Source organism: Amphiura filiformis, chromosome 18, assembly GCF_039555335.1.
Source record: "Amphiura filiformis chromosome 18, Afil_fr2py, whole genome shotgun sequence".
Classification (NCBI taxonomy): domain Eukaryota; kingdom Metazoa; phylum Echinodermata; class Ophiuroidea; order Amphilepidida; family Amphiuridae; genus Amphiura; species Amphiura filiformis.
The window spans coordinates 3,036,174-3,058,738 of record NC_092645.1 but is presented as its reverse complement, the minus strand read 5'-3'; the positions used below and the strand labels follow the sequence as shown (position 1 = coordinate 3,058,738).

Here is a 22,565-nt window from a genome sequence, read left to right as displayed (position 1 = left end):
GTATCAAAATGATTGGTACCCATCAGTTTCCAGTGATTATGGACAAGACTGCCATATCAAAATGAAACATTGTTACCTTATTTATTCGCTGCCATAGTGCACGTTCGTATACGTATATACATTGGTTACTGGTTCAAGCCTGGGCTCATACACCTGTTCCGAATTACGATATATGCCATAGGCTTTGTGTTGTGATCATTTTGATCAGTGGTTCGTAACAACGAAAACGTGAGCCAATTGACCTAGCAATGATCATATTCTAACGTGCACTACGCCATTGAATAGAGGATGTTATAAAAGGTCACAAAACTATAAATTCTGTGCATTTCAAGTGGATCCAATGGCGTATTGAAGAAGCGGGCTTGTCAATATACATAGTGGGTACAGTCATTTTGGTACACAGCCCTCGAATTAAGCTGAAGGGGCACAGCAACATTTTTAGGGCAAGTCGATAATTGCCTTGGATTTTCACTGAAAAGGCAAGGCAGCACGGCAGTTTGTAATATTTCAAGAGGGCATCATGGCAACTGTTGAAAATTTGATAAGGGCACCAAGGCAATTTCTCAAAAAGTGAAGAAAACACACACAAACAGTCTGATAGATGATTTTATAATGAAGGGGCAGGGCTGGGGCACCGACGGCAACTTCATTAGAGGGCACGGCAAGTGACTGCCTTGGGAAAGGACATATTTTGAGGGCATTACGGCAGTGGGGATGGGCACCCACAGCAATATGCCATGGGTGCCGTGGGTTAATTCGAGGGCTGTTGGTACAGCTGTATGTGGAGACTTAAAAGCCGAGTCGTTTCTCATTATCAAAATACCAGTTACTGTCAAAACTGAAAGAGGTTATCAATTTTGCTCTGGAAAAAATCTCTAGATTATTTTGTGGCTTTTTAGATTGGCTTTTCAACAGGAGCAGTCGATCTAAAAAGCCACAAAATATGATAATGATTTCAGTATAATAATCTTTGCGTTAAAACATTCCCATATTACAGTAAGCTCATCAACTACGCAGCACCAGAAACCATCGACGAGCGAGCCATCAACAAAGGCCAGAAACTGAAGGTCTTCACCAAACATGAGAACCTCACCTTAGCCGTCAACTCCGCACAGGCCATCGGCTGCAATACCGTCAACATTGGGGCCGAGGATTTCACCCGAGGAACACCACATCTTGTGTTGGGCCTCTTGTGGCAAATTATCAGAGTAAGTTGACTGCTAGAATTGGCTATTCTGTTTGAAATCTGCTGGACCTCAGTGGAAGATTTGAGAAACATCTTCCACAGAGGGAGTATGTTTTTCAAATGGAATTTGCTAGGATAAATTATTTTGAAAGCCATACTCCCCTTGAATTATGGCTTATATCTTCCACAACTGGAGTATTTCAAATGCAAGTTATCCAATTGTCTAGTCTATTTGAAACCTATACTCCCTCTGTGGAAGACATAATTAGCTTAATCTGCCACGGTTTGAGTGTGGATTTGAAATGGAAGAGCCTACCTCTTTGGATGATTTAAGAAACATCTTCCACAGAGGGAGTCTGTTTTTCAAATGGAATTTGCTGGGGTAAATTATTTTGAAAGCCATACTCCCCTTGAATTATGGCTTTACCAATATCTTCCACAACTGGAGTATTTCAAATGCAAGTTATCCAATTGTCTAGTCTATTTGAAACATATACTCCCTCTGTAGAAAACATTAGCTAAATCTTCCATGGGGGAGTGTGGATTTGAAATGGAAGATCCCAAAATCCTTTGAAATCAAAACCTCGTATGTGGAAATTCTGCTCAGTTTCAAAACTGTTTGCAAAATTATGAATTAGTAATATTTTCTGGTACAACACTAGCTCTGTAAAAATTTTCATGCAGAGATGCCAGTCTTCAGTAAATATCCGGAATTCTAGAAATTGACCATAAGGCGATGAAGAAAAACCAACCCTGATGTATAGGCCTGACCAACCCAGATTTTGCGATTTGGGAGAATTTTTTTACTTTTTGCTAAAATCATGTAAAATCAGCCATTTTGGGGCCAAAATTTAATGATTTTGAGTGAAAATGTTTGAAAAAATCAGAACATTTTTTAAATATGGTTGGAAAAAAATCATCAAATTGCCAAATTTTAAACCCTTTAGGTGATACATTTTAGGGTCATTTTAGCCTCCAGAAAAAAAGTCCTAACCGACCGACCGACCCTATTTGAAAAGTCCATACACCCACTTAAAAAGCAAGTAGATTGTTCCACAGTCTCGATTTTGTCTGTGGGTAATGGAGCAATACATAGTTCAACTACAAAACCTGAAGTAATGTGACCCTGCCCTGCTCAGTTCTCTCCAAAATCCACTGCTAAATACCCAGAGCTAGAACCACCTTCCTCTTCATCACTACACAAATAATGCCTACACACCACTGCATTATATAGACCTAGCAAAATTGAGGTATTGTCAACACTAACGTAACTCCCCAATTTTTTTTTTTTTTTATAATTTTTTCTGGATTTTTCAAATAAATTAATCAAATTGTGGTTAAATTGTGCACAAAAACTAAAAGTGCTGTGTACAGTTTTTTTAGCCAATCTTGAGTTGCAGTGTTATTTTGTATGTATATGTAATTTGACTTTGATAACATTGCAAAATGATAAGTGCCTCAAGGGTTTTAGGTTATTATTTAGGTCAAAGACAGGATTCCCAGAGAAGATATCTCACATTTCCCACAATGCATTTCTACTATTTCAATAATCTGTACTGATTTGCTATCCAGTGCAACATGGGTCAATAGTGACAAAATGTACCATACCTTAATGAACAGAGCACATCCAGAGCTTGCAAATTATGTTTATTTCATGACTATTGACACATGTTTAGCCAGTCTATTCTATGAAACCAAGTGGAACATGTACATGTACAAAGACATAGGGTGTGTCATTTGATGAAAAGAGGTGATGTATCATGTTGCAAAGGATTCTGGGAAGGGTAAGATACCTTCTCTGCAGTACTCCTATCTGATGCATAAATACATATTACATGGATTAATTCTGTTCCAAGTCTCTGGATATGTTAGACCTATACTTTCCTTTTCTACAGTATCCATTTCAAAACATATTTATACAGACCATAAAAGAATTAAGGTACCAGTTATGTTCACCCCTGTATATCCTAAAGGAAGACAAAAAATGTTGAAATTAAAACAAACAACCAATACCTGTATGCATTTTAGCTCTGATTTAAGACCTTATTTGTTGAAATTGGTTGAGAATTAAAGAAACAGTGATCATCTAACACCTAAGGAAGGAACAAAATCAAAAGTTTTAATGTGCTAATCAATGGAAGCATGGCGCTAGTTCTCTTGTTCAACAACACTTTGTGTACAATGGAGCAAAATGCAACTTTTGAATTTGCATCTTCCTTGGGTTTTTAGATTATTGTTTGTTTATTTTTTGAATGATTTTAATGAATGAGGTCTTTTAAGAATCTGGGCTAACAGAAGCAGCTGTTGGCTGCTGGTTCTGATTATGACATAATTTGTGTAGGATATATTGAAGCAATGGACTCTGTCCCCAGTACATGAAAGCAGACTTGTAGTGTGAGTACCTGTTTCTGAGTACAGCGTACTAGTACCTTGGCCATGAGTACGAGCACTTGGCCATGAGTATGAGTACAGCAAAATTATAACGCATGAGTACGAGTATGAGTATTGATGCATGAGTACGAGTACTTAGGTATGAGTAGGAGCACGAGTACAATTACAAGCGGAACAAGAAAGCATATATTATTCTGAAAACACTGCTTTTACATGAAAGACTGTCTGGTGGTGACCTCGTCTTGGGTCAGTGGCCACCCGTTCTTGTCACAACTTGAACCTTGAGGTCCCTAAGACACATAAATGTACTGGGGACAGGGTCTTCTCAGTTGCTGGCCCCAGGGCTTGGAATAATCTCCCAAATCACATTCGTAATGTTCCAACAGTTGAAACCTTCAAATCTGCTCTCAAAACTCATCTGTTTCAGATTTCCTATGTTTAGTTTCTCTTGTTTTTGCTGCTATGTTGTTATTTTTATTGCGCTTCGAATCCAGCGGTAAAGGCGCTTTGTAAGTGTTGGTTAATGTAATGTTATACACATATTAACTGTCTATGAGTGTGATGGTCGAAATATAATCACTCTGTGAAAGATGGATTGTTCCATGCGAGTGGAATGGAACAATGCATCTTTCACCGAGTGATTATATTTCGACCATTACACAAATTTAAGACTGTTAATATTTGTTTTATATCACTCATACATAAATTCTTTTACTGAAACACTATTTAAGGTAGGAAATGCATTTTTTCATCAACATAACACCATGTTTTGTTGTGATATACTTCACATTTTGGGGTCCACCCCATAACTAAATCGGCGAGTCTCTCGGCTCACTGCTTGGCGCAAACGCACTACGGCGCAGCTCTATGATGGTTAAAACTATCACACGGAGAGGCTGATGGTAAAAATGATAAATGGTAATCAACCAATGAACTAGAATTTATGTATGAGTGATATAAAATGTAATATATACAGAGGTAAAAACTAACTGGGACCTTTATTGTTTAGCAGTCTGTATATTCAAATAACAAGTGAAAGGATATCTCGTTGGGCTTTGTTCCAATCATATAAGTACATCATAACTTAAACTATGAAAGATTATCTTGTCCGGAAATGGGCTGTTCCAGTTGAAATCCTTACACCCTCTATGGAAGACATGGCCATATTCTCACACACAGGGGGTGTAGATTTCAAATGGAGTTACCCGTTAATGTAAAACCCCATTTGAAATCTACATCCCCTGTGTGGAAGATTAAAGTCATGTCTTTCATGGGGGTGTGTGGACTTCAACTGGAATATCACAATCCAAACCTTCATTGGGCAATAGTCGCTTTTGTATTGCAGTACATACTTCTTAAAACATTTGTTAACTGTTTTATCCACTGGCCAAATTTTATATGGTTAACCCTAACACTACCAGAACTCACTAAAGCTCACTATATGAAAACCACTGCGCATGCAATGCATTCCATGCGATGCGATGACGCAATAAAAAAGTATGAAAACCAAAATTAATGATGTTTCTGTTTTCATTATGTATATTGATTTTTACTTGCATAAATGTTACTTAAAACAAGAAGATCTTTTAAAAATCATATATTGTGAACATTAAAAAATGTGGTGTGACCAGATCGACAGCTTCATCTCACATTTTTCTTCTTCAAAACCTGAGATTTTGGTATCGGAAGAAAGCTCCTATTTTTCTCATTGTACTCCAAATTTAACGCCTGAGATATGTTTCATTTAGATGGTGTGAACAAAAATGTGGTGAATTGTGGTAACTACAACAGGAAGTATATACTATCTTACACATTATTCCTTCTCATATCAAAGACATTGGAGCAATAAACTCAAAATTTGGAAGCACATTGTTTTATTGGTAGGCCTTAGCCCCTCAATGTACGAGAGAAAACAGAACATGAAAAATCCGACCATTCCCTTATTTAAGAAATAGACAAATACAGGCCAGCATGCTTATATAGGCGTTTTAGCCTGGCTTGAACATTTTGTTTGAGCCTGGTCCCATCAGGACCCAAGCGTGTCTCCACACGGAGCGACCATTTTTAAAACAAACAAACAAATACAACTTTTATGAAAATCACATAAATTTCATCAACTAATCATTTAAGTTGATATCTGTTTAAACCTATGACCTTACAGATAGGACTGTTCTCTAAGATTGACATCCATGAGGTGCCTGGACTCTACCGCCTTCTGCAAGAGGGTGAAGATCCTGAAATCCTGAAGAAATTGTCCCCAGAGGAACTCCTCATCCGCTGGGTCAACTACCAGATGGAACAAGCAGGTAAGGATAGCAGTATGATGGTAAAAAAGTTACGCTTATATTCATGAAAATAGCAACCACATTGGTAAACAAAATAAGATGCTGGTCCAAATGATGCCAGAAGACACATTTTTGGGTCATGATCAATGTGTATGTTTTCCAATTAAAGTATTTAGTTGGCCTTAAAAAGGAAAAGTCACTCACACCGTACTTAAGCTTCATCTAATTGTATTTGATTTGCGTCACCAAGATATCTGGGAGAAGAAGAACATATGAATCACCCTGAATGGCCCATCAGTATACAAATATTGAATGTTTATGAGCACAATGGTCAGAATATTCTCATGAGGTGAAATATGGACTGTTGCATTCAACAAGGATTTAATAGAATAGTAATTCACCGAATGGAAATATGCTTTTAATTGGACAAATAAAAACATTGAATATTTGTTTTATATAACTCCTGGATATAATTATATAAATCACCAGGAAAACAAAATAAATTTAAAAATATCTAAATTATATTTATTTTGGAAGCAACACCCATACCTATAATTGACGAGTCAAGGTGGTCACCATGTACGCTATAGGCATGGGTTTGTCAGCGTTGCCTTGGTAGCTGCGCAGAGAGCAATGGAAACTTAACTATTGCACTCAGTCAGTGTGTGCAATGCAACACAATCTGGTCCATGGGGGGCCAAATGCGGCAAATTTGAAACTGAGATAAAGGCAAAAACATAGAGTAAAAAACAATAGAATACATATAAAGTACACATCACAAAACCTCATAATTTTGGAACCAAGTATGCTAGACCTTTGGTGTTTTCAGTATATGATAGCCTAATGTTACTACAAGGTAATAGTTATAGTAACTCAATTATCAAAAATGCCTCTGGCCCGCATAGAGCAGATTGTGTCACAAATGATCAATAGTAATTGGCCAATCAAATGGCAACAATCTGTGTATGAGTTATAAGAACATTTAATTGGCCATAATCCATTATTATTTGCAATCAAGACATGCTGGAGAAAATTAGCATTTTGGTCACCCTATATTTCCCAATAAACATATTTAATTGCCCTTACATTAGCTTCTTCCGAATATCCGATTTGTCAATAAGACGCAAGTGAAGATGAAACATTTGCGCCACCCTACATGTATATGTCCCAATAGACGTATTTAATTGGCCTTAACGAGACACATTAGCTTGAATAGCTTCATCCAATAATCCATAATTTGTCATCAAGACACACTTTAGTAGATGCCTTACAAAACACATAGTGATGACAACGATTTGCTCTGATTTATTAACCCACTGAGCACTACCTGCCGATCTAACATTGCCTCTGATTGTCAATTACGTGATATCTTCATTTTAATCACCAATCAGAATGGAGTTTTGCAAATAATTCATCCCAATTTTTTTTGTGGTGAAATTATTGTAACAATGGTGCTGATTGGTCCAATTGATAATGAAAACTTCTTTTTTGACCAATAGGCAGGTAGTTCTTGTGGGGTTAAGAAATTGTCAACTGTAAAGGATGATGTACATGTACTCAAAATTGATTCACAACTTTGACAATTTTGCATAATTTTAACTTCCATCATTTGCAAATGTAGGTTTTTTTGGTAATCAGTACATTCCATTGAGGACAAACATTCTTAGTATAACTTCAAGGGCTCTTGAATTATTAGGGTTGATGGTCTGGTTGCTGGCCATAGGCTACACCATAAGCAGTCAAAGTTTGGACCTGTTTTCTCAAAATATTAAGAGCTATCTCAAGAACCACTGAATCAATACTGGGCTTGTTTGTACTCATTTTAATGTATTTTTCATGCTTATTCCAAATATAGTCTTAGAAACATACAATTCTGAAATTTTTTGGAATAAAAAAAGACTTGAAAAGCATGGAAAATATTATTATTGATGCGCGCAGTGACATTAAAAAAATATTTGTGTTTTATTTATTTTCGAAATTTGGGTTACACTGAAAGCATTTGTGGTTTTGGTTTGTGAAATTAAGCTTACATAAATTTGTCCTTTAAAATGGATGTTTGCTGCATGTAGGTAATTAATAAAACAAAATTGGTCTTCTATGAAATGATGGGCTTTGCCATGTTTGCAAAAGTAATTTGCAATATAAATGAAGTGGTTCACAGTATGTCATCACTTAGTACTAAACCATTAGGTGGAATGCGTGTCAACAGTTAAATCGTGGCTCAGGAGAGAGATTGTCATGTGATGCCATTATAGGGCTGATAAGTGGTTTTAATGTTTTGCTGCAATTGTGGATTTATCAGTCCGGAATCAACATTTGTTTGACTCTTCCATTTAAAATCCACACTACCCAGTGGAAGATTTAGCTAAAGTCTTCCACAGAGGGAGTATGTGAGTTTATACAGGGTGTCCCAGAATGATCTGTACTGGGAAAGATGGAATTTTTTAGGTATGAAGGGCATGTTGAATGGTCATATTGTTTTGCATTTTAAGTTATACATATATTTAGCTTTCTCAGATTTTTTAGATTTTAAAATTTGATGTTTCTAGTAGATGTTATAGAAGATTATGTAAAATGGTGAATTCTAAGTTTTGACAACGCAACCTATTTTGAAAATCTGTAACATTACTAACCGCTCAGCACAAAGTTATTTAGAAAAAGTTATGCAGGTATTTTGGTTGTGCCCTGTTCATATTTCCACTTAATAGCCGATATCTATCTATTATTTATGACGTTACGAAGCAAGCATTATATGGAATTAAGGATGTGTGTCCTAATCCCATTCTCTCTTTGGCGGTAGTTTTAAATATAGTTATTGTGGTGTGATGTCCATGTCATTTGAAATGCTTGCAGAGATCGAACTGCTTGTGGTACAGAAAAGACGGCTCCTCAATTTACTGTGCAGCAACGTGGATTTCTTTCAAAAACTTGTTGAGACGCAAAGAACATTAATTAGACGAGAGTGTATAACGTAAAGAAGTTTGACGAGCACGGAACTGTCAGGAATCGGCAGAGTGAAGCTTCAGGTGCTCGTAAGACTGTAAGAACTTGAGCGAACATTGCCGCTGTCCGGCAAGCTTTAAGGCCCAACCCGGGGCCCAACCCCAACAGTAGTTGTCGTCGAAATGCTGTGCCAAACATCCCACGTTCTTCATTTAATCGTATCGTGCCATTTTTCAAAGGTATGCGAGTCGTTTTTCATCGATTTTACATTATTGCATGCCACGCCAAAACAAATAAAGGTAGCGTGCTGAAATTAACAGAATAAGTAGGAGACATGTCCAACATTATAATGCTGGTATCAAAAATATATACACTGCCCGTCTTCTATTTTTAGTTATTTTCGCAAACACGGTACAAATCATTCTGGGACACCCTGTAGAATAGATAACTGGGTAACTTCTATTTGAAATACTCACTCCAGCTGTGGAAGATATAGGTAAAGCCATAATACAGGGGGAGTATGAGTTTAAAAATGATTAACCATGACCAATTACATTTAAAAACATACTCCCCCTATGGCAGATATTACCAAAATCTCCCACAGGGGTAGTGTGGATTTTAAATGGAATAGCCCATTTGAGAGGTATTTCTTCCTCATTATTGAATCTATGTTGGAAGTGCAGTTACAAAGAGTTTTGGTGCATCAATATGGGTCAATGGGCTATCTACACTTCATGTGTGGGAGATTAAGGTTTGTCATGGGATACATATATGTGACACGATCAAGGGAAATGAGTCGGATGTCGCTAATAATGATTTTGAGATATTGGCAGAGAAAGTGTTAAAATTCTTTTGTTTTATATTGTTTTCAGCTATTGATAAATTGATGTAACTTTGCACAGAAAAGTTGTATCAACATGGGGTTTTCAGTTTCTGAAAGCTCTAAATGTCCTCTTTTGAAACCTCTGTAAAACTCATTTTCGACCAGGGTCGACTTGTGACTCATTCCCCTTGATCATGTCACATATTTCAACTGGAATAGCGATATTTTGATCAATATACAAAGGTATCTCTTTGCATTTGATATTGATAACAATACAGCAGGCAGCCTTTTTGGAATATCATGTTATGAACTCAGACTTGCAAATATTCAACAATGTTCATTTGATTGCATTCCCACTTATCACTTATTCACTATAAGGTATATCATGGACAAATGAGAATGGTGCATTTGGTATGTAAATGACACGGGTGTCAAATAATTGACACACACAGTTTTGTGTTTATAGCTAGAGTTGTTCAATGTGTAAAACATAGTAATTTGTGTATGTATGCACAAGAACACCCCTACAGAACCCCTCACACAAATTCAACACATACTTAAAACGAAAATGCATGCTTTTAAAATTGAAACACAAACAATTAACACTCAACACTGTTGCACACTCAACACAAAGAAACTCCACACACCCACCCCCACACACCCACCTAGATGTATTGACCTGCAAACCAGGACTCTGGAATTTGCCAACCGGGAAGACCAATTTAGACCTACAATATTATCTTCAATAAACACCCCCCCCCCCTACAATTTTTCAACAAAAAAGTGACCAATATATTAATGTCCATGTTAATGTCCATGTATCATGTGAGCATGGTATGAGTAAGCTCAAAACTGGTTAGCACAATCACTAAATTGCTTGGACAAAACCTATTCTAACTTAAACTAGTTCATTCTGGTCCATGGGGGCCAAGCTGGCAAATTTGAAAATTGAGATAAAGGCAAAAATATGGAGTAAAAAACATTCTTAGTCAGTGGGAGTGGTCTAGTTCAGAGACACATTTCTGATTGACAATCGCATGATTTCGGTGCCGCCTATCAGGCTGTAGACGACCCCACGCCATCATGCGCTTTTGATAATGCGTAACATGCGTGTAGAGGTGCGCGTATGTATCGCGCTGGATGCGTAATCTAGTGCGGAATACGCGAACGCGCTAGTAATATACGCAACAGAATATGTGAAGTTGTAAACAAGTTTCGTTCATTTTATAATGAGGGGAGTTTTTATGACGGTAACTTAGTTTTTGCTTTAAAAATTTGTTTACAGTTATTAAAATAATATTTAACTGACTAAGAATGAGAATAAACGATAGGAATTTTTATTTTGCCTCTCCTCTACCTGTGATAGACGACAGGCAGGTCCAATATTTTTATCGTAGTGGATACCGGCTGTGCCGGCATCCACTACTCAAAATATTGGACCTGTCTGTCGCTCTATCACACGGTAGAGGATAGGCAAAATAAAAATTCCTATCGCTTATTCTCTAAATAAAATCCATAAGAAAGTGGACATCACAAAACCTTAGCTCTTTAGAACCAGGTATGTTAGACCTTGGTGTTTTCAGTATACATTGTATGATAGCTTAATGTTTGTATAAGGTAATAATTATAGTAACTCAATTTCAAAAATGCCTCCTTTGGCCCCCATGGAGCAGATCGTGTTGCATAAAAGTGCACTATAATCTAGTTTTTGTTTTATTATTATTTTTTGTCTGTTCTTATTAACCATGGATTTATTTTCTCTGTTACAGGTGACCCAAGGAGGATCAAGAACTTCAGTGGTGATATCAAAGATTCTGAAGTATACATCACCCTCCTCAACCAGATCTGTCCTAATGACTTGAAATCCAACCTCAAACATGTGCCTCTTGGAAAAGTAAGTAGGCACCAGTTTTGAAGCATAACATACAAAGCTTGGTATAGGACAAAAAGCCTTAGGGGGGTAGATGTTTCATGTGTAGTCATTTTTCATGTGAAGCCTTATTTGTTTTTACACTTATGGACCAATTAATTGCATTAACATCATTGTGTTCGTACATGGTTCATCGTGTAAACAAGGAGGCCGTTTTCAAAGTTGCACCTGAGTCCATTGGAGTCAAACACATGCATATAGGCCTGGCCTACTGTATTGTTTGAGAGTTGACTACTATGGACTCAAATAGTATGCGTAACCTGAAATAAAGAAAGTGCAAGGAAAAAGGAATGAAGGAAAACTGTAAATTTGAATTAAACACTAAAATTATTTTCCCTATTTTACAGGACCACCGTGCCCGTGCCGAAGGAATGCTTGAAAATGCAGATGTGATGGACTGTAGGGCTTTCGTCTCAGCAAACGTAAGTAATTAGATCAGAGGGTTGACAGTAAATTTCGCTGATCCCCACCTGTTCTTTTCCTATGTCGACTCAACACACGATTCCCGCTGTTGTTTTGGTCCCACTTTAGCACCCCCTGGTACACGTATGCGTTCCCGTCTGTCAATCATCGGAGGTCAATCACCTCGAGCTTGACAACGATATCTGAATAGACTATCGCCAAGTCTTACGTGTAAGCGCGAAATTAAGGTTAATTTTGATTACTGCAAAGGTTGTTATTTTTGCGGCATTTAATGTTGTATTTTGGAGAGATCCCATGTTTCTGCGATATGAAATTTTTGTGAATTCGTACATTTCCTTTAAGCCATTATGCAAAAAAAATATATACCCTGATCTCAATCTGAGAACTAGCTAAATATAAGACTGAGGAGAAAATATGACAAAGAATGGCTGCTTCTTCTTTGTTTGTTTGTTTATTGTTAAAAACAAGTCCTTGGTCAATATGTCAAATTTGAATCTAGACCTACCAGATGAAAAACTGGAGAAAGAAATATGAAATATGAAAAAGTCCTGACCAAGCCCATGGCACTTTGTACAAACTGCCCATACCGATTTTGAGGACATCGATTTGTAATAGTAACAAAATGGCCGCTTGGTTAACGTCCCCGGCGGGTCTTTACTATATGTGCTGTGTAATAAGAAGACACCATATCGTAGAGCCCTACATTTTAAAGAGCCAGATCTGAATTTTGAAACCATCTATAATTATTACACAAGGTCCCGGTATTACACTATCCCACAGCTTTGCGATCAGAGTGTACTCTCAGTTCCGACTAATTCTTGTCATGTTTTTCTGCTAGGATGTTGTTGCTGGAAACTCCAAGCTTAACACCGCCTTTGTTGCTAACTTGTTCAACCACTACCCATGTCTAGAGCCACCAGATGAGGCATTCATAGAGGTAGAAGAAACAAGAGAAGAAAAGAGTAAGTCAACATTATAGTAAAGTCACGGAAAAACAGAAAAATTCACGGAATTTAAGAAAAAAAAACGGAAAACACTAAAATTCCCGGAAAACATGTTTTTCCTTGAGAAAATTAAAAATGAAAAAAAAAAAAAAAAAATTAGAATGTGAGGTAAAAATAATGAAAATGAAGTCTGTCATTAAAGATATCAACCTTAAAATAACTAGACATAGAGTAGACATAAACATCTCAAAAAAAGTAACTAACCCCCTTAAATAATGACCATTATTCAAAAACGGGTGATTGTATTACAAATCTGTAAAATGCGTTGGAAGCAGAATTTATTTCTGCACATTTTGATTTGAAAGTTGCAGTAAATTGTATTGATTTTGTATTCAGTGTAATGAAAGGAAATCTGTGTAATGATATCTGAGTGTTTTTGTATAGTAAAAATTTGTATGTAAGTGCAACTTTCAAATCTGGACCTCACTACATTAAATCATGGAAATAGTAGATGAGAAGGAATCACAACTAACCATCATCAAAGTTCCAATCACATTGCCGACATGTACATTGACGTTTCTATACACGTCAACCGCTATATAATTATATCATAATCCTCGGGATTATATCCCAACACGATGGTCATCGGTGACGTAATATTTCTACGACATGACATTTTCAATTCTAAAGCTGCAGTCAAGCGACCAATGCTTATGGACTAAATGCGGCCTTGTGAGCAGGAAAGGGCGAGAAATATGAATGCATTATGGGACAGATGGGATAACATAGCCAAAAATAATGCCTTGTGGGAAGGATGTATTACCAAAATCGGAAGTAGAAAGTCATATATTTGAAACATTTAGGGGCAAATTTACCTATGAGGGCGGTCTAGGGCACATGTGAAGGCAATTTGATAGAATTGATTTTGCGTTTGTCTTATGATAGAATCTGTTCCCATTTTTCGGAAACAATCGGAACAACTTGTTTTATACCTTAACATTTTAATTAAATTTGGGGTCAGCGAAAATACGATTATCCTTACAAAATGTAAAACTTTTTTAAAAGTGTCTTTAGTCGAAAATACTACGTATTTTGATTAAATTTCCCAATATTTGTATTGTTTTGACTTCTCTGCATCTGAAAATGCAGAAATCTGTTGCAAATGTTTATAAAATCCAGTCTAAATGAACGTTAAAAGTGCGCTTCATCAACTAAGGTCACAACCGGTTCAAAATTTTTTTGTTCGCAAAAGATTTATCGCTATGAATTTCCAGTTATGCTACCAAATCACGCTGATGGCGGCAATATGAGTGTCCTCAAAAGGGAATTTGTTGAGTCCTCTTCCTTTGTAATGAAGAATAGATAAGCTGGATTAGTCACAGGCGATCGATTTCGTTGTGATTCCTTCTCAACTACTATTTCCATGATTAAATTGACCAGTGCTTTATTGTTTTCTGGGCTATCCTATCAAATGAGGTGTCAAAATGCGTAGAAATAAATTCTGCTTCCAACGCATTTTACAGATTTGTAATTCAATAGCCCCTTTTTGAATAATGGCCATTATTTAAGGGGGGATTAGTTACTTTGTTTTAGATGTTTATATGCTTATGTTTAATTTTGATTTGTGAAATGTGATTTTTAATCACGGAATGTGAACACAGAATTGAAATTGCATCACAGCAAATCACATAATTTAGTATTTAAAACAACCCACGGAAAATCACGGAATTGCCACTTTAGGTTATAGTAATGTTCAATCTAGATAAGGCAAACAAAAATGTATATGTGGCCTTAATCTACTATACAAAAGAATACTGAGCCTAATTTCTGACAATCTAGGAAGGCTTTTTTTCCCTTGTCTATATTTTTGGATTCTAATTAAAATATGTTACTTAAAACATGCTTTAACATGTAAATTAAGCACCGCAATAGCATGAGTGATATCTTTATGCTCTAGCATTACAAAAAGATTTCATGTGCGGTAAACAATCCCACGACGTAATTGCACTCTGGCAACAGGACATTCGATGAGCATGATACATGGTATGACTATACACACCAATCATGTATCGTGTTACTCTTACTTGACGTTGATTATTGAATTCAGTGTCCACTGCATGGTGGAATGTACATTAAAAGATAGAAATTGATTGGTTGAATATGTTTTGATGGTTGCATGGAAAAAGTCCTCCTGAAGAGGTCTATTGTGTGATTTTCCTCTCAGACAGATCATTTTAAACATCTCAAAAAAAGTAACTAACCCCCCTTAAATAAAATAATGACCATTATTCAACAACGGGTAATTGTATTAGAAATCTCAAAAATGCGTTGGAAACAGAATTTATTTCTGCACATTTTGACACCTCATTTATAGCAATTGACTAAATATTGACGCCACAGCGTACATTTAAATCAATGTAACCCAAGATTTGAAAGTTGCAGTAAATTGTATTGATTTTGTATTCAGTGTAATGGAACTTTCAAATCTGGTCCTCACTACATTAAATTGACCGGTGTTTTATGAGGTGTTAAAATGCGCAGAAATAAATTCTGCTTCCAACGCATTTTACAGATTTATTGAATAATGGCCATTATTTAAGGGGGGTTAGTTACTTTTTTTGAGATGTTTATTTGTCAACTTTGTTGTTTTCACAGCATACCGTAACTGGATGAACAGTCTGGGTGTAAAGCCGCGTGTCAACTACATTTATAATGATTTATGTGATGGCTTGGTCATCCTTCAGGTAAGAGTAAACAAACAAACAAACAAACAAACAAACAAACACCATTCCTTCATTCATATTTGTGACATGATCAATGGGAATGAGTCACATGTCGGCAATTTTTTAACATCATTTTCTGGCAGATTATAAATGTAATATGCAAACCTCATCAAAATCGGACATCTGGTTACCAAGTTATGAGCAATTTATCAATGGCTAAAAACAATATAAAACAAAATAATTTGAACACTGTTTTTACCAATATCTCAGAAACAATATTAGTGATATCAGACTCATGCCCCTTGATCATGTCACATTTATTCATCAATCAACATAAACAATAAACATAATTTGATAAATATAATAAAATATCAGGCCTGCCAACTGTCCCTCATTTTGAGGGACTGTCCCTCATTTGGGGTTTCCCAAAGTGAAAATGAGGGACAGTCCTGCTTTCTGAAAAATTCAGTGATGGCAAATTTAAATGTAAAAACAGCAGAAAATGATGCAAATTTCACTTTGCTATAGCATTCTCTTTAGTCTATTGTGATAACTTAAGACTTGCAAAACCTTCCCTGAATTCTGAAAGTAGGCCTATTGCACACCTCAAGTCTTTGAATTTGTCGGTACCTGGTTTGTGTACATGTACAAGGTTTTGGCCTTAATGTCCCTCTTTCTGACTTCGGTAGGTTGGCAGGTCTGAAAAATAATAGTAACAATAAATTGAAAGATTATTGACAAAATTTTACAGAATTTAACAATACAAATTAAAGTATAAGCAGATAGGATTAACATTTTTGGTTTAAAACCCAAATGTTATAGATTGATGGGCTATTCCATTTGAAATTCACACTCATCCTGTGGAATATTTAGCTAAAGTCTTCCACAGAGGGAATATGGGTGTCATATAGAATAGAAAATTGGATAACTTCCATTTGAAATACTCACCCCAGTTGTGGAAGATACAGGTAAAGCCATATACAGGGGGAGTATGAGTTTCAGAGTTAATTAACCATAGGCAATTCCATTCGAAACACATGCTCCCTCTAGAAGAGTTTTCTTAAATCTTCCACATTTTAAATGGAACAGCCCATTTGATAGGTTGTATAAATCCTTAAATATAAAACAACCCATGCAAGCAAATTTAAAAAAAAGCACAGTGGTTTATAGTGGGCTACACACAGGCACAACACCTAGTATAGACATTGATCCACAAGCCTCGGCACACTTTACAGGTTGTCGCTGACTACGGCCCCAAATCATTCCATAAACCATTTAATAACAATTCAGGGACTTTTCTGCTTCAAGTGCACACACCCTAGACATTCCACAAATAACCATCGCAACCAGGATCAGCTCCTGAGTTTCAGACGGTCGCAACAAGACAATTACAGGGATGTGAGAGTTCTGCGTTTTCGCGAATTTCCGCGTTTTTAGCTTGCCTGCGTTGCGTTTTTATTTTTCACAAACTAAAAATCTGCGTTTTGCTTTTCCCCAATGATTTATACGTTGTCCGTCCGCCTGTCTTCCATTAATTTAATGTATGAGACTAACTTACGTTGCGTGTATTAAACCTGCATATGAGACTAATTTGCGAAAGACGACCGCATGTATAGAGATCCGTGGTAGGATGTGTAGCATTGTGTAGTATCATATCATATGGCAGCGGTCATTGAACATTGCCGTTGGGATCGATGTTTTGTTTACGTACGACGCCATTACAGAATTGTTTCATGTGGGTTGTCGAATTGTACTATTTTCAATCGTAACCATCCATCTAAAGTGTGACACCATGTTTACTAAAAAGCACAAGGAATTAAGAGAGGATATATCATGGCTACCAGGATTGTAATTTTGTCGCGCAATACTCACATATGTGCAATGAAATATAGCTTTTAATCTTCTAATATTTATGATGAAATACGCACAAATACGGATGGTAGTAGGTAAGCTTTCTATGCGTGCTTCGAACACACTATTAAATGGATACTTGTTTTTTTCCGCGTTTTTTGGAAAGCTCCACTCACACCCCTGCAATTAGCAGTAAGTTCCTTGTCCAGGGGAATTTCAAGCTAACTCTAGACACGAGAGCGTATTTGGCACCGCCAGGGTTCGAACCTGCAGTCTTGGAAGCCTTATTGATTGAGCCAACTTGACTGCTTAATTACAAACATGACAAATTTTCCACTTTTATAAACCAGAAATGTAATAATTTTGAAATGCAAATTGTGTTTTCAGTTGTTTGATATTGTGAACCCTGGTATTGTTGACTGGAGTAGAGTGACTAAAGGGGATAAGTTGAATAAACTGGGAGGAAACATGAAGAAAATTGAAAACTGTAATTACTGTGTGGAGCTGGCAGGACAGATGAAGATGTCTCATGTAGGAATTGGTGGATCAGATATCAACCAGGGAAATGAAACTCTTACTCTTGGTAAGGAACATTCAATTCAATTCACTCAATATCAATAGATCATATATCAACAAGGGGAATGAAACTCTTACTCTTGGTAAGGAACATTCAATTCAATTCACTTGATATATCAATGGATCAGATATCAACCAGGGAAATGAAACTCTTACTCTTGGTAAGGAACATTGGAGTTCAAATCAATTCAATTCAATTCACTTGATATATCAATGGATCAGATATCAAGGAAGATTTGAGTTCAAATCAGTTTAATTCAATTCAATTCACTTGATATATCAATGGATCAGATATCAAGGAAGATTTGAGTTCAAATCAGTTTAATTCAATTCACTTGATATATCAGTGGATCAGATATCAACCAGGGAAATGAAACTCTTGCTCTTGGTAAGGAACATTGGAGTTCAAATCAATTCAATTCAATTCACTTGATATATCAATGGATCAGATATCAAGGAAGATTTGAGTTCAAATCAGTTTAATTCAATTCACTTGATATATCAGTGGATCAGATATCTACCCGGAAATGAAACTCTTACTCTTGGTAAGGAACATTGGAGTTCAAATCAATTCAATTCAATTCACTTGATATATCAATGGATCAGATATCAAGGAAGATTTGAGTTCAAATCAGTTTAATTCAATTCACTTGATATATCAGTGGATCAGATATCAACCAGGGAAATGAAACTCTTACTCTTGGTAAGGAACATTGGAGTTCAAATCAATTCAATTCAATTCACTTGATATATCAGTGGATCAGATATCAAGGAAGATTTGAGTTCAAATCAGTTTAATTCAATTCAATTCACTTGATATATCAGTGGATCATATATCAACAAGGGAAATGAAACTCTTACTCTTGGTAAGGAACATTGGAGTTCAAATCAATTCAATTCAATTCACTTGATATATCAATGGATCAGATATCAAGGAAGATTTGAGTTCAAATCAGTTTAATTCAATTCAATTCACTTGATATATCAGTGGATCATATATCAACAAGGGAAATGAAACTCTTACTCTTGGTAAGGAACATTGGAGTTCAAATCAATTCAATTCAATTCACTTGATATATCAATGGATCAGATATCAAGGAAGATTTGAGTTCAAATCAGTTTAATTCAATTCAATTCACTTGATATATCAGTGGATCAGATATCAACCAGGGAAATGAAACTCTTACTCTTGGTAAGGAACATTGGAGTTCAAATCAATTCAATTCAATTCACTTGATATATCAATGGATCAGATATCAAAGAAGATTTGAGTTCAAATCAGTTTAATTCAATTCAATTCACTTGATATATCAGTGGATCAGATATCAACCAGGGAAATGAAACTCTTACTCTTGGTAAGGAACATTGGAGTTCAAATCAATTCAATTCAATTCACTTGATATATCAATGGATCAGATATCAAGGAAGATTTGAGTTCAAATCAGTTTAATTCAATTCAATTCACTTGATATATCAGTGGATCATATATCAACAAGGGAAATGAAACTCTTACTCTTGGTAAGGAACATTGGAGTTCAAATCAATTCAATTCAATTCACTTGATATATCAATGGATCAGATATCAAGGAAGATTTGAGTTCAAATCAGTTTAATTCAATTCAATTCACTTGATATATCAGTGGATCAGATATCAACAAGGGAAATGAAACTCTTACTCTTGGTAAGGAACATTGGAGTTCAAATCAATTCAATTCAATTCACTTGATATATCAATGGATCAGATATCAAAGAAGATTTGAGTTCAAATCAGTTTAATTCAATTCAATTCACTTGATATATCAGTGGATCAGATATCAACCAGGAAATGAAACTCTTGCTCTTGGTAAGGAACATTGGAGTTCAAATCAATTCAATTCAATTCACTTGATATATCAATGGATCAGATATCAAGGAAGATTTGAGTTCAAATCAGTTTAATTCAATTCACTTGATATATCAGTGGATCAGATATCAACCAGGAAATGAAACTCTTACTCTTGGTAAGGAACATTGGAGTTCAAATCAATTCAATTCAATTCACTTGATATATCAATGGATCAGATATCAAGGAAGATTTGAGTTCAAATCAGTTTAATTCAATTCAATTAACTTGATATATCAGTGGATCAGATATCAACAAGGGAAATGAAACTCTTACTCTTGGTAAAGGAACATTGGAGTTCAAATCAATTCAATTCAATTCACTTGATATATCAATGGATCAGATATCAAGGAAGATTTGAGTTCAAATCAGTTTAATTCAATTCACTTGATATATCAGTGGATCAGATATCAACCAGGGAAATGAAACTCTTACTCTTGGTAAGGAACATTGGAGTTCAAATCAATTCAATTCAATTCACTTGATATATCAATGGATCAGATATCAAGGAAGATTTGAGTTCAAATCAGTTTAATTCAATTCAATTCACTTGATATATCAGTGGATCATATATCAACAAGGGAAATGAAACTCTTACTCTTGGTAAGGAACATTGGAGTTCAAATCAATTCAATTCAATTCACTTGATATATCAATGGATCAGATATCAAGGAAGATTTGAGTTCAAATCAGTTTAATTCAATTCAATTCACTTGATATATCAGTGGATCAGATATCAACCAGGGAAATGAAACTCTTACTCTTGGTAAGGAACATTTGAGTTCAAATCAATTCAATTCAATTCACTTGATATATCAATGGATCAGATATCAAGGAAGATTTGAGTTCAAATCAGTTTAATTCAATTCAATTCACTTGATATATCAATGGATCAGATATCAAGGAAGATTTGAGTTCAAATCAGTTTAATTCAATTCAATTCACTTGATATATCAGTGGATCAGATATCAACCAGGGAAATGAAACTCTTACTCTTGGTAAGGAACATTGGAGTTCAAATCAATTCAATTCACTTGATATATCAATGGATCAGATATCAAGGAAGATTTGAGTTCAAATCAGTTTAATTCAATTCAATTCACTTGATATATCAGTGGATCAGATATCAACCAGGGAAATGAAACTCTTACTCTTGGTAAGGAACATTGGAATTCAAATCAATTCAATTCAATTCACTTGATATATCAGTGGATCAGATATCAAGGAAGATTTGAGTTCAAATCAGTTTAATTCAATTCAATTCACTTGATATATCAGTGGATCAGATATCAACCAGGGAAATGAAACTCTTACTCTTGGTAAGGAACATTCAATTCAATTCACTCAATATCAATAGATCAGATATCAACAAGGGAAATGAAACTCTTACTCTTGGTAAGGAACATTCAATTCAATTCACTCAATATCAATAGATCAGATATCAACCAGGAAATGAAACTCTTACTCTTGGTAAGGAACATTTCATTACGTCTTGTTACCTGGAGAGATTTGATCATGTCTCACCTCCTTTTTCAACCAAATCAACGGTAATAACTCTTGCAGTGACGGATCAACATTTAACCACAAATTGCCTCAGGCAAAACTCACTTCCTGGGAACTGAATACCACACAAGGTCATTTTTATGTAACTCATTGACCCATTTGTGTTATATACACAAGGTCAATTTTATGTAACTCATTGACCCATTTGTGTTATATACCGCCTCTAGCTATAATGATCTGGTCAATTCATTGACAGATACCAACCTCAGGAGGGAAGTCAATTTTTGATCAATTCTCTCCAGGTAGTGAAACGTAATGTGAATTTAAGGAGTGGGGTATGAACGTTTGGACAGTATTTTTTGTGGGACAAGCACATTAGACATATAGAATTGCATTCTGAATACGAACATTGTCCTTTTTTTGAAATTCACAATATAATACACATTTTATGGCAAATGATTAAAAATAAAAATTTTTTGATTTTAACAGTCCTCAAAGTAAACTTTATAAATCTAATGATAGTGTACTATTTCCCAAAACACCAAAACAATTTAGGTCTTTTGGAGGGAAAAATGTATATTTTCAATATGAAAGGTCAAAATTTTCGATTGATCGTCTGTTTTTCATCACACCTACAGTACTGTAAGTACATATCATTAGATTTGGAAAGTTTACTTTGAGGACTGTTAAATATCAAACATTTTGAAAATATCAAATTTTAATAAATTTGTCTTGAAATTTGTATTATACCGCGAATTTCAAAAAATCAAAATTATTTGATATCAGAAGGACATTCCTTGTATTCAGAATGTAATTCGATATATCTGATGTGCTTTCATGTCTCACAAAAAATACTGTCAAAACTTTCATACCAGAGCCCTTAAATCAGTTTAATTCAATTCATTTGGAATCAATGGATCAGGTTTCAGGTTTTTTTCAAACAGCTACTTAATCCCTGAATACAATGTGCATAATTGCATAACAAAGAAGATGGATTAACCTCTGAACTGTATCTATTGTTATGCAATATGTGACCCCTCGGCACAACTAAGCCCTGATGTCGCCAATCATCATTTTTGAGATATTCAACCAAAATATTTTGCTT

The 22,565-nt window shown here is 35.5% G+C and overlaps 1 protein-coding gene across 1 annotated transcript in view; it reads left to right on the top strand.

The window, feature by feature from the left end:
• The window catches only part of LOC140139752 (plastin-2-like), a 73,273-nt gene that overhangs the window by 47,865 nt on the left and 2,843 nt on the right, over window positions 1–22,565 (top strand). The window contains exons 5-11 of the mRNA XM_072161460.1: window positions 998–1,208; window positions 5,739–5,883; window positions 11,398–11,522; window positions 11,906–11,980; window positions 12,820–12,943; window positions 15,581–15,669; window positions 17,887–18,082. Of these exons, the coding sequence (XP_072017561.1) occupies window positions 998–1,208; window positions 5,739–5,883; window positions 11,398–11,522; window positions 11,906–11,980; window positions 12,820–12,943; window positions 15,581–15,669; window positions 17,887–18,082 (965 nt within the window). The remainder of the gene's footprint in view (window positions 1–997; window positions 1,209–5,738; window positions 5,884–11,397; window positions 11,523–11,905; window positions 11,981–12,819; window positions 12,944–15,580; window positions 15,670–17,886; window positions 18,083–22,565) is intronic.